The sequence below is a fragment of the Lineus longissimus genome, chromosome 12 (assembly GCF_910592395.1).
Source record: "Lineus longissimus chromosome 12, tnLinLong1.2, whole genome shotgun sequence".
In the NCBI taxonomy this organism is placed as follows: Eukaryota; Metazoa; Nemertea; class Pilidiophora; order Heteronemertea; family Lineidae; genus Lineus; species Lineus longissimus.
This window is the reverse complement of record NC_088319.1, coordinates 11,847,935-11,872,661: the sequence shown is the minus strand read 5'-3', so window position 1 is coordinate 11,872,661 and position 24,727 is coordinate 11,847,935. Positions and strand designations below refer to the sequence as shown.

At 42.3% G+C, this 24,727-nt stretch overlaps 2 protein-coding genes across 11 annotated transcripts in view; both read right to left on the bottom strand.

The window, feature by feature from the left end:
- The window catches only part of LOC135497015 (neprilysin-1-like), a 51,984-nt gene extending 35,159 nt beyond the window's left edge, over positions 1 to 16,825 (bottom strand). For 2 of the 10 annotated variants that reach the window (XM_064786652.1, XM_064786653.1), the window contains exon 1: positions 16,491 to 16,825. The gene's annotated coding sequence lies outside the window, so the exon portion shown is untranslated. Of the gene's footprint in view, positions 1 to 1,517; positions 1,864 to 3,950; positions 3,992 to 16,490 lie in introns of those variants that run through there. The other 8 variants (XM_064786651.1, XM_064786650.1, XM_064786654.1 and 5 more) reach the window with 6 other exon arrangements.
- A 1,437-nt stretch (positions 16,826 to 18,262) lies between these two features.
- On the bottom strand, positions 18,263 to 21,482 carry LOC135496929 (uncharacterized). The gene is made up of 3 exons (XM_064786526.1): positions 20,674 to 21,482; positions 19,865 to 20,100; positions 18,263 to 19,515 (listed from the first exon to the last, which is right to left on the bottom strand). The coding sequence occupies exons 1-3, from the start codon at positions 20,744 to 20,746 to the stop codon at positions 19,288 to 19,290; spliced, it is 537 nt and encodes a 178-aa protein (XP_064642596.1). The 5' UTR covers positions 20,747 to 21,482; the 3' UTR covers positions 18,263 to 19,287.
- Positions 21,483 to 24,727: the final 3,245 nt, after the last annotated feature.

Sequence of the window (24,727 nt, the reverse complement as noted above, 5' to 3'; positions counted from 1 at the left end):
ACCAGGGCTTATTTATAAAATCGGTGCCAATTGACATTTTATTAGATTAATCACGCGATGACACCTTCCGAGAGTTATTTGAAGCGTCACCGAGAAGGCCTGATTAGTATATTCAAAAATAATAATCAGCTTTGCATCGGCTTCTTCTGAAATGTCATCTGGTATGACCCGACCCCCTACCATGTGTTGGTCTTATCATTGGAATGAACCATGATTGTCAAAGGCTGATTTTAAAAAATGGTCAACTTGACATTGTCTAGATTATTATTGACAATCTTCTACAGAGATGTCAGATTGACGTCATATTATTTTGATACAAGTAACTCATTTCTCTCCTAATCAAGTGTTCGCTGTTGCCGTTATGAAACAGGGCAAAGAGAATGCGAGAACTCCAAGTGTGTGACGATCGCCGGAAGGCCTATCCTCGCGGTACAGGTGTAGCCAAGTGTTCTACTGCAAGACTACTGAACCTGTTCATTGCATTACGTTTCTTTGCCGCTGCCATTGAGGCTTATCGACCTCCATGAAAGCTGTTTTATGGGGTCGAAGTTATCAAGATTCGCCCTGATAGCATTCTGATAAGACAATAAAACAATGGTTTTTAAGCCAACATGTAGGTGCGAGCGGACTTTGAAATCTTACTGCGACGTATTAGGGCAATATACATGTGACGTAATGTGTATTACTCAAGTAGGTCTGGTAATGAGGACTGATTCCTCTAAATCGGTTTCCCGCTAGAGTCAATGCGTGGCAAAGCTACACTTGGCTCCAGCGAGTATTTGGTAATTCAAATTACCCGTTAGAGCAGCTGGGTGCTACAGGAGTGCTCTTCCGCCCTCAAGGCCGATGCCCTCTCAAACGCCCTTTCGGAATCACTCTCTATCAATATACTTCCGCATCGAATGGAGAGGGTTAGCATACATTATAGGTTAATGCACTACCGAATCTGCATTTACTATTAGTTCTCGTGATTACTGTATAATAGTAAAACAATGTGATTCCCATGCACCGAATAAAGTACGACCCGTGTATGTGATTCGGTATGATTAATTTACGCTTTAATCAAAGCGACCCATTATCTCAAAGTTCCTAGTAGGCCTAATCGTACATTTGCAACTCTTGAATGGGGTCGACAGCATTTCTTTCCTCGATGTTGTGGCGCCTAATACGATATAACCTGGTTAGAACGGTTTCATATGATGTTTACGTTAAGACATAACAGATAAATTCTTAATTGACCATCGTAAATGTCAACGGATTTCGAATCATGGTACAGCCATCAGTTTCATTCGCCGTCACCGACAGCACGAAGCAACGGGCTTCAGTGTAACATAAGTGATTGTCCCCATAGTTGAGTCATTCCGCATTGTGGTGAACTAAGCACGCAGGGGCTTAAAGTTTGAAATGAGTACGTTATACCTATTCTCGGACAAAGAAAGATTGAAAACGAAGATGATATCTTTCTTGATGGGGACAGCAGTAAGCCAAGCATAGGTTGTCTGATATCTTACACTTACCGATGAACGGGCGCGAGCAAGTTAAAAGAAGTTTCTAATCCTTAATACGGAAAATGATGCTGTTATTGTACAATAATCCAGCTTTTTTCACAAAACTCCTTGCTAATAACAACACTTCCTACAGTCAATCCTCTCAAACACAATGTGAAAATAGGCCCTTCAGGTAAGACAAGTCATATGACACGAGGACAGCCCGCGGACGCTTCCCATGTCGCTGGTTAGGTAGGTCGGGGTGATCGCTTCCAGGAAAGTCAAGGATACTTTAAGCGTTCTGGGCAATTTGAGGGCACGCAAGCAACCCCAAGACCAGCGATGCCGATCAGCGTACAACTCGTCAACGGTCTTGCACAAATGAACAGTTTTATATTGGCTCGTATGAGATAATGGTATTTGGATCGATGCGTTGACTTATTGACTAGGTCATGATCAACCTGAAATGGGGTTTTGACATAATTAGAAAATACGTCAGGTACATTAAGGTGTCATGCGGTGACATCATCATGATAGTTGCCAGGGTAAAATCCAAGGTCATTTAAAGGGAACTTACCCCTGCCTTTTGGTTCTGACTTTTCCTCTAAAGACCAATTTGGGACAAATGAAAATTATCATTAAAGACAATGGAATCTCTTTCGGTGCCACTTCGGTGATGACAAGGACGAATCGGCATGTCTTTCCATCACAGCAGTGGTCATTGTGCTCAGCTCTACATGTATTGCTGAAGAAACAGGAAGTTGTTGGTTCCATTTTCACAGCCAAGGAAAATACACTTTTACCAGCGGAATATTTCATTTGGGGACTAAGACCCTTTAGCCTAGCAAAGTGGATGACAATGCAACACTTGAGAATAAAGGGTAAATAGTATACATCATCGTTCGGGAATGCCGTGATGATAACCAAAGCGCCTATTTATTTCTTTTAATAATCAGAGGCAATAATAGATAAGAGATCGCACATTGTCATTCATTTGTACTAATCGAACCCAGACCTGGCATGATATGAACTACTATGAGAATATTTTATGAGTATATCAACTTCATGTGGCGAGATCCAGGTGTCCGATTGTTTGTGTACGTATATCGTTGGTTGAGTTATCAAACCACCATGTGCATAAAAAGATGTGTTCCTAGAGCATATTTGTAGGCCGGCAATGGCCCATGCGAGGACTGGAAAAAGACAGAAAGTCAAGATACATTTAAACCCGTCCACCTCCTCTCGGGCGCACTTCGTTTTCTATTTGACAAGTTTCGCGACCCTTACGATCGATTAAGAGCGAAGAACGACGTGGTACGAAGTATGCAAAAAAAGTATATTAGACAGACCTTTATAGTGTCAAGAAATAACCATATCGGACAAGGATCTATCGAGAATCATCAGCATTTAGGAAATTAATGGCATAATGATGGGCCATTGACAGCCATTTAAAGACGATTGGAACCCATCACTTCGACTCGCCTTCAAAACTGTCACTCGTAACCAAATTGTTGAGTCAATAAAGGAGCAATCGCACCTGATGCTCAGGAGGAAATAAGGGCAGCGAGAAGAAAGTAGTCCCAAGTGTCTTATTGTCCTTGGGCGGGAATGAATCATGACCAATGAACACCGAGTTAGTCCGGCGCAGAGCGATTACGGTTCAAGTGTAAGGGTATAGTCAAGCTGTAGACAATGTTTGAGAGAGAATGGGGAGGACGTGACGGTGACCTTTGACATCTTTTATTATGCATCCTCAGGATTGGTCTGAAGTCGCATATGAGTGGATGTAGATTTCTCAAAGTTCTTGCGGTTGAATAGAAAAACCATGAGTTTTCAAAAGGGGAAACAGAGAGAGCATGTCATTCCTGTGTTCTAATGCACTCGGCCTAAAGTACAGAAGGGAGGCAGTCGGAAAAAAAAACAGCAGTGCACTTGTCGCAGCAAGTCTCGTGACACCACATCCTTAAAATGCTTTTCCTAATCGAACCCGCCCTACGGGTATATCTCGATTTTGAACATTTCTTTGGCGAATGTGTGTCTTCCTTTTAAGCTTACGTTTTTAAAATCCATCGCAAATTATCGGCGAAAGAACAATGCATATTCAACACGATATTGCACTTAGCTGCATTCAGCATTATGGCAATATGAACAGTGGTTTTTTTGTGATATTCGGAAGGAGCAAGCGATCCAAACGAATAAGCGAAAGTTGAAACACGTCTCAACGGCCAATCTAATCTAATCTTGTTCTGTAATTTATACATTCACGATGCCCTAAAGCCAGAAAACGAAGGTTGAATATCCTTACCTGATATCACCTTTACAGGTATGTCAAAAAGTCCCATCCACACCATAATAGCAAACTCTTTATAGAGGCATGATCTCGGAGTCTTGTTTGTCAAGATGACCCGATGTAAGTCAAGGGAGTGATACTTTTAAAGTCAAATTATAAGACAATGCGCTTACCTTTATAAAATGCGTCTCTCCTATTCTATTCTTATATGACCAAAGAACAATCGATATAATTGCGAGCACGATCAGGTTATCAAGGTGTACATGGTTATGAATATCGACCACTTTCATTATTCAAAAGTTAGGTAACTTATCAGCCCAAACATGTTGATTAAGATAAGACAATAGGCCTACCTGTCGAGGAGACTGATACCAGGTGATAAGTTTAACCCGAAGTGACATTTTTGTTCAGTCGAGTCAAGGCAAGGCCTACTTTCAATTATATATATCGCTTGCCAGGGGCAGAAGGCCCTCTGTGAGGATGACACTTTTTGAATTGTTTTGGCTAAAATCAGTTGAAAACACATTTTTCGGTTGCCTGGGGAGTGGAGGGGATTTGCCCGAAATAGAAGGACCATCGAAATTATTTGGTGACACAGTGTGTGGTCCATGATATCAGTTTCAGGATACGGACATGCACAATGTTCGTGAATCATACACTTAACAGATTTCGTTGGCAGAAGGCATACATTTTATGGTTGGTGATGATTGCCGAGCAAGAGGCGAAAAAACAAATTGATCCTGGTTTAGGCCTACCTTTGGCGTTGACATTGCTCCATCCTCATCGGTTTCTGGTGAAGTTTGTATATGGCACAAAACCGTTTATGACTCATTTCGTTATTTGCCCCTAACCTCGCAGTTCAAAGAATTCTTGCCAAGCCCAATACGACACGGTGTATTGTCTTCAAACGAAGTCCGCTCGTACCTAGGCTTAAATTCAAATTATAATGGGAATTTCGGATGACTTTTCAAAGGGTTATCAGGGCGAATTCCAATTATTTATCAAAGGGTTATCAGGGCAAATCATCGACCCCGACGAGACAGCTTTCACGGGGCTCAATAGGCCTCATCCGGCAAGTGCAAATTAACGCAATGCAAGTTTAAAAAAATCACGTGCATGTATCACCTTTGGCTTGGACATCGCTCCACAAATCAAATCAAATATGACATTTCTAAAGCGCCCAAATTTGGTGAAAAATTTCACCAACTCTCAGGCGCCTTTGAAATACACTCGAAAAAGGTGTGCTTTTAGCATTGTTCTAAAAGCTGCCTTTGACTCCGCAAGTCTAATGTGTGTGGGCAGCCCACTGCATAGGAGTAGCGCCGCCTTGTAGAAGGATCTGTCACACCTTGGGAGTTGGCTGGAGTAAGCCAATGATCATAATCGGATGAGCAATCATGCTGTATTGCCGAATGCCGCAGTCGGATGCAATGATGTCAATACATTATTCACAGCATTTGGTAAACTCACGAGGGTAACCCTCAGTCCCTACTCGGTAATTTCCATATCTTCACCGAACATTTACAAAAGCGCAAACGAGAATTCTGATACGCAGTTTCAGTAACTGACGGAAAAATGATGATTGGTTTCTAGGAGTCACAATGGAATGGTGTGATCAAAAGAAGCTAATTTCTGTTATTGAATTCTTTATCTCACGGATTAGCATTTTACCCAATTAACTTTTTTCACAGTCAGCAAAGACTCCGACGAAGGTTGAGTTAGATCGATGAAGAATTTTGTGCTATAAATTCTGAAGCTTGTTGCAAACCGGTATGAGTGAACCACTTCGACGCGTTCATAGCGAAATAAAGTAGAACCTCTCTATCAAGGTCACCTTTTGGACTGACCTAATCTGGCTGGCCCGTGGATATAAAATAAGACCAAAAGATGACAAAGACTATGGTTTTTTTAGTACTTGTGATTACCAACGTTACCTCTCTGTTGAACTTCTTTTTCAATTTATCATCATAAAACCTTTCGGACTATGAACGTCGACGGCTGTAAAACAAAGTCGAAGGCGTCGTTAGCCTACAATCCTGAACCACATGGTCTACAACCCCCTTTAAATGAAGTTTAAAGATAAGATGCAAAAACGTTGGTAATCAGGAAGCACGAGCTGACTTAGAGATTTTAAACAGCCTAGATAAACTGCGGCAAAACTTCCGATTGGAGACGAAATACGCAACAAAATTTGCAGCCGAATCCACAACGATTAACAACAAACCAACTTTTCGGCCATAGTTTTTAAAGGGACCATCTGCAGAGAGCTTGACGCCCGCTATTTCTGACAGCCTGTCAAGGCAGGCCGGGGTCTCGCATATTGTAAACAATGTAGCAACTGATAGCACCATGGCTGTTGCTTGGAATTGGCTGCTGTCTGCTCCCTTGGATTTTGATTGGCTTGACCCCATCGCCATTTTAGCTCTGTTTCGACTCGCTCTTTTCAAAGTGATGATCAATGCTATATTAAGTATATAGATTAGAAGAAGAGGCCCGACTGCTACGAAGGCGGTGTAATGAATGATGTCATGGGACTTGTACCAGGCTGCAAGATGAATAAAGGGCTCGATCAATCCCGTGCAATGGTTGATTTCTGGAGAAAGATAAATCGACCAATACCGTGGAACGGAACAGAAAATAGAAATTACAACAATACCCGCTACGACCTTACTTATGTTTTCTTTAGAACAATGGGTCCTTGCCCAGAAAGGGAACAATATATTCAAAAATCTTTCAAACGCTATCAAGACGACCAACCAGTTTCTGGTCTGCAAAGCGCTGAAGTAAAATGGCTGCGACACATACTGTATCATTGGACCGATGTCGAAGTCCCAAATGGCAAATATAACATCAGGTTTTGTAAGATAAATCAACATATGCCGTATGAAAAAATAAACGACACATATAACCAGAAAGAAAATGTCATTTCCGGCGATGATACGCAGGACAAACACTGATGTAGACGAACTGCGCATGTCACGCATGCGTAATACGATCAGGTTGATGATGTTCAGGGCGATGCCGATGAAAGCTACGGGAGTTATGGCATACATGTACAAGTAAAACACGTCCGCGTAAACTGCTCTGTGAACGCATTTTCCCGTTGCAACTTGGGTAGCCTCCAAATTGTAGCCTTTTGCCTCCACCTGATTTAGTTTTGCTGCCGACATTGTTGACATTCAATGATGGCACAACTCTCCAAAAATCAAATGCAGCTGAATTGTCTATCGAGAGCAGATTCGTTTCCGACCTGACAGGGATCAGTCTGCAATTGGCATTGAATTTAACGACTTTACAGATCCCGGTGACCTAGTTGTCGAGGCGTCCGCCTCGTGAACGGAAAGCCGAAGGTTCGAGGCCCGCTTGTAACCTCTTTCCGATGCAGCCGCCAGCTACAGTTAGACATATGTAGGATACAAACTGCCTTCTCGTCAAACACCTTGCATGAGAGATAGGAGTTAGAAGTATAGACTGTCTCATAAGCCAAAGCTGGTTGGCCCTTTTATAGGCGTGACACTGATAATAGACAAAAACTATTACTGAAATAGAATTCCACTCGCTGATATTCTTAACTGACGAATTCGCAACCATACTCGAAAAATACCTCTTCTTAATCCTGCCGAACGTGGTGGCCACTATATGTGTATACGCTATCGTCCCAACATTGATGAAAATCATGTCGGCGGATCACGTCATCAGGACCTCTCTTTCCCTTGCGCAGCAATGCTAGAGTTACTAAATTCCAGAACAACTACTTGTACTCATGATCAGCCTAGTAATCTTCGTCGGATACTGCCGTGCATAAGTTATCACTGTAAAATAATGTTGTTGTTTTAGCGACACAGGAATGCTCACACTCACCGAGATCGTCACATAACGTGAGCGATATCAGCGGGCGAACGTATCCACGTCCACCTTGTACTGATGTATGCGGGAATTGTGTGTTGGCCTTAGTTTTCGTCAAGGTCTTCAACGCCCGTAGTCTCGTCTTACAGAGCCGGAACATTGAGGTTCGGGGTGCTTGCTGAAGAACTGTCACGCACTGCCTACACTATGTGGCCATGTGTTAAATACAATATTGAGCCCGATGATGTCCATCTGATACTCCAAATCAGCCCAATTTACCGAGGCGAAGAGAGACACAATGCCTCGGGCATATCCTGATCTTGCATATTCAATATATAAATACAAGAACTGGGCAAAAAAAACGTGCCGGGATCTACATTGTGTAATCGCTATAGCCATCAGTGCTGAGAATACATTTTTTAAACTACACGCTGGTTACATGTATGATCGTATTACGGCGGCTCTTACATGAATGACTTGCATTATTTTTCCACACTTTACATATTTTGTTTAAATTTTTTGTTTAAGATTTTCGTTTTTCTTCAATTTCCACCAGTTGAGAAAAGTGTCCACCCGTAAAACGTTTCCACGCCGAAAATATCATTTCCATATAACCCCGACTAACAAAGGAAATGAAAGAATGCTATGTCTTAAAAGGGTCAGACCCTATATGCAGCCCAAAACAAGTTCAATGCTCTTTCAAACTGCCTTCTTCCTAGATCCCTACAGCAGTAACAAAATGCCTGCTTGCCGGAGTGCCATATTAGAAGTTTAATCAAAGTGGTGAATAGCAATACATTGAACGTTTTTTTATCTTTAGTGACAAAGTTCATTTTCTCGATATATACATAATGGCCTGATCATGCCAACATGCCTGTTAATCACGACTTTATTCAATAGGATATAACATTTAGTGCTGTGACAAGATGATTGCAATCTGAGTTTAAAAAGTCTTATAAGTTTAATAGCCTTATGTATCAATGTCCCAACAATTACACGTAAACCTGGTTGGCCATGACCCGTTAACTATCTATAAAGTCCTTGGTTCGAACCCCACAGCCGGCGTAAGATTTGATACGCCGGTCTCTTTCTCTAAAGTTTGCAACACACCCACTGACCGCCAACTAAGGCTTTCGCAGGAGTTATTTGCCGCCACTGCCTGTACGCCAAAAAAAATCCTAGTGAGCGGTCACCGAAGTCAAGAATTGGCGGCAGATCGATAGACAGGTCGCCAACTCCACTGCAGACCATTTTGATTCCAGACTCAAGTGAACGCCTGTTCTTCGAAATATGTAAAGTACATAAAAATACCGGATTAGCATGTATGGGCCGCCGTACGGGTACACGATATATCAGCGTCAGCTTTTTAAAGTTTTTTTTTCTCTAAGATTATAACGAGCTTTTCGTCGGCAGCTACACAGTGACAGATCATATTATGCGATCGAATTTCAAGCAATAATCTCCCGACAGTAATTATGAGAAGACAGTGAGGCGACGAGTAGTCGGATTCCTAAGGGAATCCATCGGATGATTAGCTAGTTGTGTTTGGTGTCACCATAGACCGTTTTTTATTTCGCCTATAAAACATACGACTGGGGTAAAATGATGCGCACTGTAAACTCGGCCGGGTCTTCTTCTGTCGAGTAGTTCGAGCTGAACGATGCGTTATTTTACCCCCAACAGAACTCAAGCATAGTCCAATACACGGTCTGTATTGTCTGTTGTCTTAAAACAAAGCCCGTTCGCACCCAGGCCTAAGTTTCCATTATTCTACTCTCATATCACAGGGTTTTCGGGGCAAATCTTGATAACATCGACCCCCAAGAAATAGCCTACATGGGGATCGATAGGCAAGACCGGCAAGGACAAATGAACGTAAATGAATGTCGTTGAATGCGTTTGTCTCCAATAAGACGCCTGGGGGCAGAGGCCATTCGTCTTCGGTCGTACCCCGGATCGGAATACCTAGCCTTTCATTGCAAACCTTCTGGAGCATTGGTCTAGAACCGATAAAAATGAACTCTGTCTTAAGATCATTGATGAGGAGCTCGTTCTCGATCATCCACGCACGGACATCAGCTACACATGCTTCCGTTTCGCACACAGCTCTCTGCTGGTTAGTCGATGCCAAAGGACGGAAAGACATATAGAGCTGATTGTCGTCTGAATAGCCATGTGCATCTGGCAAGTGACGTGAAATGATGTGATAAAGCCTTGACATAATAGAACAAAAAGAGGATGGGTCCAAGGCAACTGCCCTGTGGAACACCACAATGGAGTGAAAAATGCTTATATTTGCTACCATTGATGACGACACACTGCTCTCTATTAGAGAGATAAGATTTCAGCCACTCAAGGCAAAGGCCAGTGACGCCAAAATCTGTCTCCATGGTTTGAAGCAATATGTCTACATCAACCGTATCAAACGCGGCACTTAGATCTAGCAAGACTAGCAAGCAGACTTCCTGATTGTCCCTTTTCATAAGAATGTCACTTTGAACCTTCAGAAGAGCAGTCTCTGTCGAGTGGTTCTTGCGGTATGCGGACTGGACTGCTGGTAGTGGGGCAGAGTTATCACTGTGGACCATTAGCTGGTCAACTACTACCCTCTCAACAAGCTTAGACACAAATGCTAAGTTGCTAACCGGCCTAAAGTTGGAAAAGGTCCGATCAAGTCCTGCTTTCTTTAACAAAGGCGATACCTAATCTGGCTGGCCCGTGGATAAAAAATATTAAACAAACCTTACATGTTACCAAAAGATGATAAAGACTAGGGTTTTTTTAGTACTTGTGATTACCAACGTTACCTCTCTGTTGAACTTCTTTTTCAATTTATCATCATAAAACCTTTCGGACTATGAACGTCGACGGCTATACAACAAAGTCGAAGGCGTCGTTAGCCTACAATCCTGAACCACATGGTCTACAACCCCTTTAAATGAAGTTTAAAGATAAGATAGGATGAAAAAACGTTGGTAATCAATGATGCTAGCCTACATATATATGTCAAGTAAAAGTGGCTTAGAATTTATTTCTTGTACTTTCTTTGTATCAACCACCAATTTACACGTTGCTTCAGGCCCATTAAATTCACCTGACTTTTTCGTGAATTAACCAAATATAAAGCTACCGGTATTTTACCGCTTGTATTAGGAATTCGAATCAACAACCAACACTATCTTCTAAATCAATGGGTTCTCAATTCTAAGGAAGGAATTTATGAAGGGAGGTGTATGCTCAAAAACTTTGAGAATCTCCCTGAACGGAGCGCGAGGGGTCGGAAATGCTCATGATCTAGCGCGGAGTAGCTCCTCTCAATTCTACTAAATGGTGTCAGGAAGCACGAGCTTACTTAGAGATTTTAAACAGCCTAGATAAACTGCGGCGAAACTTCCGATTGGAGACGAAATACGCAACAAAATTCGCAGCCGAATCCACAACGATTAACAACAAACCAACTTTTCTGCCATAGTTATAAAAGGGATCATCTGCAGAGAGCTGGACGCCCGCTATTCCTGACAGCCTGTCAAGGCAGGCCGGGGTCTCGCATATTGTAAACAATGTAGCAACTGATAGCACCATGGCTGTTGCTTGTGATTGGCTGCTGTCTGCTCCCTTGGTTTTTGATTGGCTTGACCCCGCCGCCATTTTAGCTCTGTTTCGACTCGCCCTTTTCAAAGTGATGATCAATGCTATATTAAGTATATAGATTAGAAGAAGAGGCCCGACTGCTACGAAGGCGGTGTAATGAATGATGTCATGGGACTTGTACCAGGCTGCAAGATGAATAAAGGGCTCGATCAATCCCGTGCAATGGTTGATTTCTGGAGAAAGATAAATCGACCAATACCGTGGAACGGAACAGAAAATAGAAATTACAACAATACCCGCTACGAGCTTACTTATGTTTTCTTTAGAACAATGGGTCCTTGCCCAGAAAGGGAACAATATATTCAAAAATCTTTCAAACGCTATCAAGACGACCAACCAGTTTCTGGTCTGCAAAGCGCTGAAGTAAAATGGCAGCGACACATACTGTATCATTGGACCGATGTCGAAGTCCCAAATGGCAAATATAACATCAGGTTTTGTAAGATAGATCAACATATGCCGTATGAAAAAATAAACGACACATATAACCAGAAAGAAAATGTCATTTCCGGCGATGATACGCAGGACGAACACAGATGTAGACGAACTGCGCATGTCACGCATGCGTAATACGATCAGGTTGATAATGTTCAGGGCGATGCCGATGAAAGCTACGGGAGTTATGGCATACATGTACAAGTAAAACACGTCCGCGTAAACTGCTCTGTGAACGCATTTTCCCGTTGCAACTTGGGTAGCCTCCAAATCGTAGCCTTTTGCCCCCACCTGATTTAGTTTTGCTGCCGACATTGTTGACATTCAATGATGGCGCAACTCTCCAAAAATCAAATGCAGCTGAATTGTCTATCGAGAGCAGATTCGTTTCCGACCTGACAGGCATCAGTCTGCAATTGGCATTGAATTTAACGACTTTACAGATCCCGGTGACCTAGTTGTCGAGGGGTAACCGGAAAAACGCCGACCGACCGACCGACCAACCGACCGACTGACCCGCCAACCTACTCATAAGTCAATGTGATATATCTAATCCACGATAGCAGGTCATGTGAAATGAAATTGTAAACAAGCGCACGTGCGCTGGTCAAATGACAACAAATGCATGTTGCGCGTTGCAGTTCATGCATTGCATCGGTCGAGACACTCGAGTAGAAAAACTAGGCTACAGTGCATATATTAGGCCCAAATCATGATTTTATATCCACCGACCATGTAGACAAAGCATATCTTTAGAGTATCGTTATCAGTTCCTTACCGCGTGGGCTCGTTTTCCCGGTATAATTGACTGGAGATGCTGCTGTCAGACACGTCGGACTCCATCACGTCCATTGCGCTGGGCACTACACAGATACATGTGCTATAGAGAGGCGAAAGAGATACTGCGTATGACGGTAGGTTGGCAGCTCAGTCGGTCAGTCCGTCGGTCGTTCGGTCGGCGTTTTTCCGGTTACCTTGTCGAGGCGTCCGCCTCGTGAACGGAAAGCCGAAGGTTCGAGACCCGCTTGTAACCTCTTTCCGATGCAGCCGCCAGCTACAGTTAGACATATGTAGGATACAAACTGCCTTCTCGTCAAACACCTTGCATGAGAGATAGGAGTTAGAAGTATAGACTGTCTCATAAGCCAAAGCTGGTTGGCCCTTTTATAGGCGTGACACTGATAATAGACAAAAACTATTACTGAAATAGAATTTCACTCGCTGATATTCTTAACTGACGAATTCGCAACTATACTCGAAAATACCTCTTCTTAATCCTGCCGAACGTGGTGGCCACTATATGTGTATACGCTATCGTCCCAACATTGATGAAAATCATGTCGGCGGATCACGTCATCAGGACCTCTCTTTCCCTTGCGCAGCAATGCTAGAGTTACTAAATTCCAGAACAACTACTTGTACTCATGATCAGCCTAGTAATCTTCGTCGGATACTACCGTGCATAAGTTATCACTGTAAAATAATGTTGTTGTTTTAGCGACACAGGAATGCTCACACTCACCGAGATCGTCACATAACGTGAGCGATATCAGCGGGCGAACGTATCCACGTCCACCTTGTACTGATGTATGCGGGAATTGTGTGTTGGCCTTAGTTTTCGTCAAGGTCTTCAACGCCCGTAGTCTCGTCTTACAGAGCCGGAACATTGAGGTTCGGGGTGCTTGCTGAAGAACTGTCACGCACTGCCTACACTATGTGGCCATGTGTTAAATACAATATTGAGCCCGATGATGTCCATCTGATACTCCAAATCAGCCCAATTTACCGAGGCGAAGAGAGACACAATGCCTCGGGCATATCCTGATCTTGCATATTCAATATATAAATACAAGAACTGGGCAAAAAAACGTGCCGGGATCTACATTGTGTAATCGCTGTAGCCATCAGTGCTGAGAATACATTTTTTAAACTACACGCTGGTTACATGTATGATCGTATTACGGCGGCTCTTACATGAATGACTTGCATTATTTTCCCACACTTTACATATTTTGTTTTAATTTTTTGTTTAAGATTTTCGTTTTTCTTCAATTTCCACCAGTTGAGAAAAGTGTCCACCCGTAAAACGTTTCCACGCCGAAAATATCATTTCCATATAACCCCGACTAACAAAGGAAATGAAAGAATGCAATATCTTAAAAGGGTCAGACCCTATATGCAGCCCAAAACAAGTTCAATGCTCTTTCAAACTGCCTTCTTCCTAGATCCCTACAGCAGTAACAAAATGCCTGCTTGCCGGAGTGCCATATTAGAAGTTTAATCAAAGTGGTGAATAGCAATACATATACATTGAACGTTTTTTTATCTTTAGTGGCAAAGTTCATTTTCTCGATATATACGTAATGGCCTGATCGTGCCAACATGCCTGTTAATCACGACTTTATTCGATCTGATATAACATTTAGTGCTGTGACAAGATGATTGCAATCTGAGTTTAAAAAGCCTTATAAGTTTAATAGCCTTATGTATCAATGTCCCAACAATTACACTTAAACCTGGTTGGCCATGACCCGTTGACTATCAATAAAGTCCTTGGTTCGAACCCCACAGTCGGCGTAAGATTTGATATGCCGGTCTCTTTCTCTAAAGTTTGCAACACACCCACGGACCGCCAACTAAGGCTTTCGCAGGAGTTATTTGCCGCCACTGCCTGTACGCCAGAAAAAATCCCCAGTGAGCGGTCACCGAAGTCAAGAATTGGCGGCAGATCGATAGACAGGTCGCCAACTCCACTGCAGACCATTTTGATTCCAGACTCAAGTGAACGCCTGTTCTTCGAAATATGTAAAGTACATAAAAATACCGGATTAGCATGTATGGGCCGCCGTACGACTACATGATATATCAGCGTCCGCTTTTTAAAGTTTTTTTCTCTAAGATTATAACGAGCTTTTCGTCGGCAGCTACACAGTGACAGATCATGTTATGCGATCGAATTTCCAGCAATAATCTCACGACAGTAATTATGAGAAGACAGTGAGGCGACGAGTAGTCGGATTCCTAAGGGAAGCCGTCGGATGATTAGCTAGTTGTGTTTGGTGTCACCATAGATCGTTTTTATTTCGCCTATAAAACATACGACTGGGGTAAAATGAAACGCACTGTAAACTCGGCCGGGTCTTCTTCTGTCGAGTAGTTCGAGCTGAACGATACGTTATTTTACCCCCAAGAGAACTCAAGCATCGTCTAAAACACGGTCTGTCTTGTCTGTTGTCTTAAAACAAAGCCCGTTCGCACCCAGGCCTAAGTTTCCATTACTCTACTCTCATATCACAGGGTTATCGGGGCAAGTCTTGATAACATCGACCCCCAAGAAACAGCCTACATGGGATCTATAGGCAAGACCGGCAAGGGCAAAAAGCGTAAATGAATGTCGTTGAATGTGTTTGTCTCCGATAAGACGCCTGGGGGCAGAGGCCATCCGTCTTCGGTCGTGCCCCGGATCGGAATACCTAGCCTTTCATTGCAAACCGGCATAATAATCCTATTGAACCTTAACTAATAAGACCTCACTTTTATTGCAAAAGGCAAAAAAGGGCGGTTACTCAAAAATACCTTAGGTTGATTTAAGGGGATTTCGCATCTGAATCTTACTGATGAAGAGTTGGTAAACGTAGACCCACAAACCAAATGGCCGATAAGTGAAAAAACAGGACATGTTGAAATGGTATTGCTTCCCTAGTCCATCTGTTTCTGATAGTACTCATCAGCAACAATACCAGTAATTTAACAGGTGAATGCGTGTGGCCTTTGGCTCGTACGCACTTACGGAACTTTATCATTCCATTTTATCGTGTAATATTTCCTTGGACAAGTTGGACATGAGCGGATAAGATAACAGCGTCATTTTCCGACTACTAAAAGTATAATATCGATTTTATTACTTAAAAGTCTATTAGTTGGTACGCTTTGTGACATGCCGCAGAGCTGGATGATAACTGCGTAGTGTACTACTTTGAAGCTTGGACAGTTTTATTGTCATACTCATTGATATAGAGCAAAAGGAGATATGCAAAGTTTTGGTCAAGTCATAATTTGAGATAACATTTCGACCACTGGAAAACATGCTATATTTTGAGGTGCTGGAATCTGATTTGTGATGTAGCTGACCTTGCAATCGCTTTACCCTTGTTTATCGTATCTCTACCCCCTCTTTCGCAATAGGCAGGTTTAGCAACCCTTGCAAACGACGACGTGCGAAGGTAGTGTCGTCGTGAAATTGTTGCTGCGAAACCTGGCTATCATTCTATGGTGTGGAGGAAGATGCATGCTTTTGCTGTACGGGGTTACGTTTTTCAAAGCTCACTGACCTTTCTAATGAATGAACACCTTTGACGGAAATGCTTTAATTCTACTTCGGCATCGCTAAACTGCTTCAGCCAGTCGACAGTATTACAGTCAGCTTTTACGATGCGTGCTTCGAAGAAATGATATAGATTTTCTATATATTTGACGACTCTCGATGTATTTGTTTCGTAACTCAATTAAAGAATAAGCTAACCATTTGTATGCAAACATCTTGAAGGTCTGATGGTCTCCTATTCTCCTTTGAGCGTGTCGCAAAATGAAATTACTTTCCGGCTTACGAAACAAAGACAAAGGAACGAAAGACGCGTGATTTTACAGCATGCTGCTTTCAAAGGCAGTTGCATTAGCATGATTTATCATGTAATTATTGCGGAAAAAAGAGAAACACATGCTAACTTTGGGTGTTAAACAACATGTTAGCATCCCTGAGAAAAAAAATATGGTGCGCTTACCCGATTTCCATTTTAGAGTGTATATCCATTCAGATTTGTAGCCAGTAAATGTTGTCATACACGCCTCACGACTTTCCAAGTCTTACCGTCATGCCTGGATAGAGCTCCGATGCGACTGAATAATCTGATAATCCTTAACCAGCGCTGTCGTAGGTCTCGCGAAGCCCTCCGAGATGTTCGACCGAAGCCTGTCGCCGACTGGAAGTATATACACTTGAGATCGAGCGAGCTTATACGAAGAGCGCAAAAAGGCCACCTTAGATTGGTGAAGCCTCACTCTGCAAAGACATTTTCCGGGCGAGCGGGCAAGGAATAGTAAGTCGCGTGTGTGAAGCTACTAAGGAAGATACGGCGGTAGAGAGGTAACCAAGCGTCGAATCCGGGCGGCTGGGCTCATCCATTCTATGCATCACTAACTGGCTTGTGGCGAACTCGAGGTCTTCCATAATTGATCGCAACATGCAAGCAAAGGGAAAAAGAATGAACCGCAAACGGTATCCCCCAATGGCAAGATAGCGTCAGGCATGCCTGTTATCACTGACATTACGGCTTGAATTAACGTGACCTTGTGTCATCACGTCGCCTCCTGGAATGGTCCTGAAACTGATGCATGGTTCTTGCAGCCGCTTCCTACCATTGGGAAATATGGTAACGAGATATCATACCAACAATGGGCCATGTCAATGCCGACATTCCCGTCCAAGTTAGAGACGTTTGCAAATCTGATTTACCATTTGGCTGCTGTGGCCGATCTGAGTTGGGAATCGTCATGGCTGGGTCATAATCCAATAAGGGTGCGCATTCATTTGATTATCGTTCAAGCCCGGCCCTTTCAATAACAAACCGTTCTATGAATTTCTAATTTTTTTCATACACTTGCCAAATCGATGTCAGCGTTTGAACGCAAGTCTTTTCTCACATCCCATCTGCTTCATTTGAAACCCAAACGCGGCGCTAATCACAACGAAGTAGCAGTATTTACTTTATCTAGGACTTTTGCTAAAAATGTCCGCGCTTTTTTCGTACAACTATAGTACAGAAGATGATTTACCAGTGTTGCATAACTGAAATAGCACAGGACTTGACGTTGTTCGTAGGGTTGCAAAACCTGCCTATTATCATCAGATAGATGGACGTTTACATAAACATGCAAGAACTTGCGACATTTGATATCTCCTTGCTGAAAGATGACGAAATTTGGCTCACCGATGTTACCTGTTTATATCACTCCTAGTTACGCTTTTTCTCTGAAGATGGCAATGAAGGATTCCAGTCAAAATAAAGTAAGCCTGGATGGATTTCTGCATTTGCTTCAGCAAATGTGCTACTGAATGACATACGGCTGAATTGATAGGCCCGGTTATTCAAACAAGTTTTGTCACTGACGCTTGAGTCGAAGAGGCTTAACGGAGGGAGAGAACGGTGAGGTAATGCCTACGATAGTGACAAAATTTGTCTTGAACAACCAGGGTCTGGTTTCACAAGCCTTAAAAAAGCTACGGCTACGAACTACAAAGTATGTAGGTGTATTCATAGTCGTATATTTTCCCCATTCTTCGTACAACTACGCACAGACTATGATTCACAAGTAACGCTTGGTTGAACTAGCACTGGACTTGATGACAACCTTTCGTATCAGTACTTCGTTGTTCGCAAGGGTACAACGAAACTTGCCTATCATCGAGAATAAAGATTGAACAAGTGATTTATTGATGGTTTTAGTCATAATGCAACATTCGAACATGCAGAATACAAATACATGTATACAGGAGTTCAAGCACTGGTTGGTAATTTCTCGTATTGTAGCACAGTTCATTTGAACTTAAAATATTTATTTGCGACAGAACACATTGTCCTCTAGTTTCAGTTTAGTGCAGAAGGCTCTGCACACGTTTACTTTGTGGATCTTAATTTCAGAGAGAACTTAGACTACCTATCCTCGATCCGGGATCGAGGAAACCAGTATCTGACCAGGTACAATTACGGAGCTTGCCCATGTTTGGTGAGAGAATGTTATAGGCCGTCCATAAAGGCTGCGTTCACGCCTTTGTTTGTTCAAAGTATAGGCACGCACGATATCTTGTTTACACGTACACTCATCTGGTGTCATTCAGCCAATATCCTTCTTGATATCATTTTTGTGTGTGTCAATTTAATGCTGTGTTTGCCAATGAATAAGTTGTAGGCATAAAGGCTACCTACGGTTCAAACCTCTATTATCCACCTAACACAGACATCATTAAAGGGGGCACATGAACTAAGACTAATTCTTGGAGGAATGCTTTTCTTGACAACTTAAACGTACTCTGGTATCTATGATTGAACATTATTTTAAAGGCAAATGTTGACAGAGAAAAAAAAACAGCTTAGAAGTAAATATATGATAAGGTTACAAGGTGCAAAGTTTCAGCCAAATGCTTTCGCACAAAATGATCTCTCGATCATCAATTATTTATTGTTTTGACATCTGCAACCTGATAGTTGGCTATTAAATTAAAGACTGCACTGTTTTACTACATGGATGCAGAGATACGTTCATTCAGCATCACAATTTGTCCACACTTATTGCGTTATTTTGCTGCTTACCTGAAGTTAAAAGAATTCAAGCCAAACCTAATGTACGGTATTTTTCTTCAAACTAAGCCCGCGTACTCTTGGGCCTAAATTCCAACTGTTCTATTGTCTTACCAAAGGATCATCAGGGCAAATCTTGATATCATCGACTCGCACGAAACAGTTCTCATGGTGGTCGATAGGCCTTAACCGTCAGTTAAACGTATTGCTACTACGCACCAAGTTACGTTAAATATGTAAGGCTGACGAACAACAAAATAACAGTCGAAAGCAGCCACCAGAAGTCTGTTGCAGGCCGGTCAACCCCGTTGCACATGTGGCCATCGCAGCAGTTGACGGTCTGGGTGATGTTCGTGCCCTTGAACACTTTGTTCTTCTGACAGCTGGCACCTGACGGGAGACATCTGCGGACGACGAAGTCACCCCTGTTGTTCGTCTGGACGTTGATTTTCTGTAAGTACAGTGGAATGAGACCTTTCAAACTGTACGTTAATATGACACATAGCATGCACGACGTTAACAGTCATGACATCATCATTAGACTTACGAAATTCCCGGGAGGGAATAAAAGCTTTCTCTGTGGTATAAATATGCTTTCAAACCTGCGATATTTTTGCAGTGAAAAACCCGTTTAACGTTTCGTCGATTATTCTCACTTGCAAAAAATGACTCTCTGTCAAGTGATGGTATTGTGCTCCAAGCTTTACCAGCTTTACCAGTACTTGGCTCATATGTCGCCGCTTTCCACCACTACAGATATGGACAAGAGGAGTCTTAGGCCCGGGAAAAACTATACCCACCTGACACTTGCTCGTAGGGCACTTAGCAACCGGTAGATATCCCTCAAACTTGACCCAGTTACCCTTCAGCGTCTTTCGCTCATGTCTGAATGGATCTGCGCAGAGTGTCTGTACGCTGATGCTGGCGACTTCCCCCGGCAGATTCACCTCCAACACGTCACCGTCCATGCTAAATGTGTTATAGCTACATGAATAACACTCGTAAGACTTGAATTGAGGAATGACGGACAACTCGGCTGAAAAAAACAGAGGTTGATTGTTTCCCGTTCGATAAAGCGGTAAGGATGACAGCAAATGCTTCTGAGAATAGCGATTGTTTTTTGAAACAGCAAATTATGAAGATGCTTGTCTTGTGGCCATTGGCGAATGCAGGAGCAGGCCCCGGTCGTAGCTGGCATTTTGTTCACATGGGCAAATCAACTCTTGGCCTTGGTGAGTCAAGAATCGGCCACATCTGCACGTAAAAACACGTTTTTTAAGGGTTTTGTTTTTTGGAGGAAGGTCAATTTTCCCACTTCCCCTTCATTTACGGCCCTCAGGAGACGAAGGTCAACAGGTATAGACTATATGTACCATGACACATGATTTCCGTCGCTGTAAGAGGTAAATTTTGACAGCGTCATGGACATGGGCCGCTACCATTAGTCAGCTTGAGAACATCATGTCCGCATCGCTTTGGGCCATTGATCAAAAATTGTGGACGGGATTGTCGTTTGTGCTCAAAAGCCCAAAATGATGAGGCCATTTAATGCTGACAGCGACTATACATACATACAGCTAGATATTTCCAATACATATCTGTTCCTTACCTTTGATAAATGCAAATAGCGCAATAAAAGTCATAATGAGGAGATTGTCCTTATAATGTCCTTGATGAGCCATTGCGTATACATGTATTTGGTAAATATCCCAAATCAAAAGTGGGTATATCCGACAGTTTTCGTTTACAAGGAATCCGTTAGGCTAAATAATTTAAACTAAATGGCCGAAACAAATTCATTTTCTCCTTCAGAATCCTGAGTCACTTTTAATCCATGGGAATGCCAAAACTGCTGGTCCTATAATTCTATAGCCTGAAAATGGGTATGCCTTGTTCGTTCTTCTCGTCCTTCTAAATAACTAGACATAAGATCCGGCTAATTAACACTTGAATTTATTGCACATATGTGCCATGTATATTGCCGAATTCCAAAGGCCCTATACAGCAGTGCAGAAATATTCGCGTATACAATGCATTACATATACTAGTTTAAAATTCGGAATGCAACCATGTGCCCTCAAGAGCACTTCACTATCATACGTTCGAAATCAACAATTGACAATACCATAAAGGCATATGCTTACTTTGGAATCGCATGCACAGCAATATCAATAGTGTGTCCTGTATAATGCCTACGATAAATCATAAATAATCTACGCCCATTCCGATTGCATCATCAATTCGTAATATGCTGCTGAAATGATGGGTTGATCAGCACGGAAAAATTTACGATGTCGCTGGATGCTGAACGCAGGCAAACTAATAACTAAATCATTTTGTGGTACCGTACTTTATTGGCTAAGTGACATAGACAACAGAGAGATAACACTCGTACACTTTCTAAAAAGCAGAGGGAAGCACATTTTGCCGTTTGCCTCGCATTAAGAGGATTTTACGCCGCGAGCCCATTTGGGTAATATTGTCCTTAATAATAGGCCTACCAATGGTTCTTTAAGATGGCCTTAAAAATTATTTGGGGTTCGTTGCACTTGGGCAATATCAGTCATATACAGTATGTATAAATAGGCCAGACTTAGATTTTATTATGATAAAGATGTGCTCCCGCATACAGTGCTAGTTAATTAACGCCTATTAAAAATTGTAACATGACAATCATGACTGCGATAATTTTCACATGCCCATATAGGTTATTTCCGTTGTTGCATTTTCGGGAGTTACATATCCGACATTCCAGCTCTTTTGAGTTGGTCGGGCATCTCGTGTTGGCTGGAACGCATGTCCTCTGCGCAACTTGTAGACCGAATTTCTTGATAAGGATTTTCTGAAACAAACCATGCGGATATGAAGCGATTTTATCAATCATTCATTCAAAGATTTCCTGACAAAAAACGCCACCGTTGGTCAAATTGACCAGCCTAAATGTTTACATTGTCTAAAGTAATACACGCAAAATTCAATAAGTAATAGACAGTTTTCAATGGGAAACCACCTCTTTTTCCTTACATTACTTATAGTGACAACTAATCGCCTCATCAATTTTCAGAGGAGTTACTCAATGTTAAACTTCTCGATTAAAGAACAAAAAAACATTGTTCTAGACGTTGACAGGTCTTTTCCCCCTAAAGCCGACTTTCCATGCGCTCGGTGGGGATGTCGAATGAACGAGATTACTCTTTCTAAACGTTGTGTCATCTTTATACATACCATGCATGCACCGTCCTGTGACGTACATGTCCTCACATTTTGGCTCTCAGGACGTAACGGTTCGTAACAGAACTTCGTATTCCTTACCGTAGCTGGTATATCGACCCGGGGTAGTTTCTCTGCGCCTGTGACCTTCATGTAGGGTATCTGGAGGCCTGTGATGGGCTTGTTGTCCCTGATGACAGATACGTAGGCGCATTCATAACAATCTACTGGCTTTGGTCGAGTTGTGAATTGGAAGGGTACGTCAGAACCGCCATCTGCAAACAAGAGTATCAACGAATCTCTTCCCTCCCTGGCGGCCTTAGCACGATGCGCCGGTGTAGAACTTCAAGATGTTCTAGGAGAGAATATCCGGGGAACAATCAAAGTATTCTATCATGCGCTTTTAATCTCTAAGGTATTGACAGTCATGGCATTTAGAACCATCCGTGAGAATACAATAGGGCCGGACACTTTTTTCAAGGTGACATTTCCTACTTCTACACCGGCTCGATCGAACTTCACCGACTTCCAGTTATACGATATTAAAGTGATCTACTCGAGCTTATAGATCACAGTCATCACAAGCCAAGTTTATTTGTGACTCACTCTACCAAAACTAGGCGCTTGTCGCATCTGAACTCGACAGGTTGATACGGACTTGTTGTTCATTTCCCTATTGTAGACCTTTTGTGAAATCTATTACAAACTGATTTGGTCACATTTCACAAAAGGTCTACAATAGGGAAATGAACAACAAGTCCGTATCAACCTGTCAAGTTCAGATGCGACAAGCGCCTAGTTTTGGTAGAGCGGGTCACATTTGTCCTTTTCCAGATTTTACAGGGGCGGAAAGACATTCAAACAGTAAACGCGATCGACCGCGTATCTTGTCTCATCAAATTCTGACGTGTCTCATTAAAAAGCTAAACAAAATTAGAATCAAATTCGTTGTGTTGTGAATGTACATAGCAGATTTAATTGTCTAATGAGCCAATGCTGGTGATGAAAACCTTTGAAAAATGCCTGGCTCGGCTGATAGGATGATACCACGTTCTTACGTTTAGTTATATGGTGACATGCCTTGGCGGATAGGGTGAAGCCACGGACCTATGTTTCAGTATGGTGTCATGCCTCGGGTGATAGGCTGAACCCACGACGGACATATGTTCATGTATGGTGAGATACCTCGGCTGAAAGGGTAAAGCCACGGACCTATGTTTCAGTATGGTGTCATGCCTCGGCTGATAGGCTGAACCCACGACGGACATATGTTCATGTATGGTGAGATAGGCCTACATCGGCTGATAGGATGAAGCCACGGACCCATTTTTAGGTACATGTATATGGTGACATGCCTTGGCGGATAGGGTGAAGCCACGGACCTATGTTTAGGTATATGGTGACATGCCTTGGCGGATAGGGTGAAGCCACGGACATTTGCTTAGGTATAATATGGTAGCAAGCCATGGTGAAGCCGATCATTGTCTTTCTGTCCTGTGCAATGGAGAATTAGTAAATCTTACCTGAAAACTGTATCCAAAATACAAAAATCATGACACAAATAATAACATCCATTTTAGCAGTTCAATCGAAGTCCATATGCTGCATGACCGTCGGAATGGCGAACTGACTAATCACGATTTGATCGATAGCTATGGTGGTTCCTATCTACCGACACTAATCTTTGGGATAATTTCAGTTAATTGCCAATGTTTAATTAATAGCGTATGAGATGATAGATCCATCAAATATTATGTTTGGTTCAATGGATTCCGCGATATTATCGAAAGACTTGGAGGTTGTTTTTTTTTTTATTACAGTGATGCTGATATTGTTATGAACATTTTTGGCCATGGAAAAGTTGCCAGAAAATGACCAGTTTTGTCCCTTTGGACAGTCCCCTGGATGGTACTGAGGTTCGTCAAGGGGGCAAAAAACTATGCCATGCTATAGTGCTCAGACTGCTAGACCTTATTTTTGTTACCGATGTTGACATGATTTGATCACATGAACTTTTTGACCACCACTTCGGGCATTTTGAGACAAGACCACTAATGAATATTCATAGGTTGGAGGGTCGAGGCCTATCAATTAGACGAGTGCATGTTTTTTACTCTCAAGTACATATTTGGAGAGGTATTGAAAAAATATTTGCTGTGGCAAGTCTACAGATATAAAGAAATTATTTGATGAAAAAATTAATTTCGAATTTTGCTAATTGGGTAATAGGGGGCGTGTTTTGAGTTTTTTCTGCCAGTTGGCTGAAAACAGTGGAAATATCAAAGTCTGTCTAATTTGTCGATTATAAAAAAATTTCCGTGGTCAATCACCAATTTCCATCGCACCAGTTACTCGCAAGACTAACCCGTATATCATATCCGAATTTCAGTTTCACTACTTGACGCGTTCTTTGATGCGTCGCGGTCAAACATTGACAATTTAACTGCTAAAAG

Bases quoted from the DNA above. Each gene is read 5' to 3' on its own strand.
- LOC135496929 (XM_064786526.1), bottom strand. From the start codon at position 20,746: ATGGCTCATCAAGGACATTATAAGGACAATCTCCTCATTATGACTTTT. The intron at 20,101-20,673 runs GTAAGGAACAGA...TGTTTTTTTCAG, and splicing joins GCTATTTGCATTTATCAAAG to CCGAGTTGTCCGTCATTCCT. The intron at 19,516-19,864 runs GTGGGTATAGTT...CTGTACTTACAG, and splicing joins GCCCTACGAGCAAGTGTCAG to AAAATCAACGTCCAGACGAA.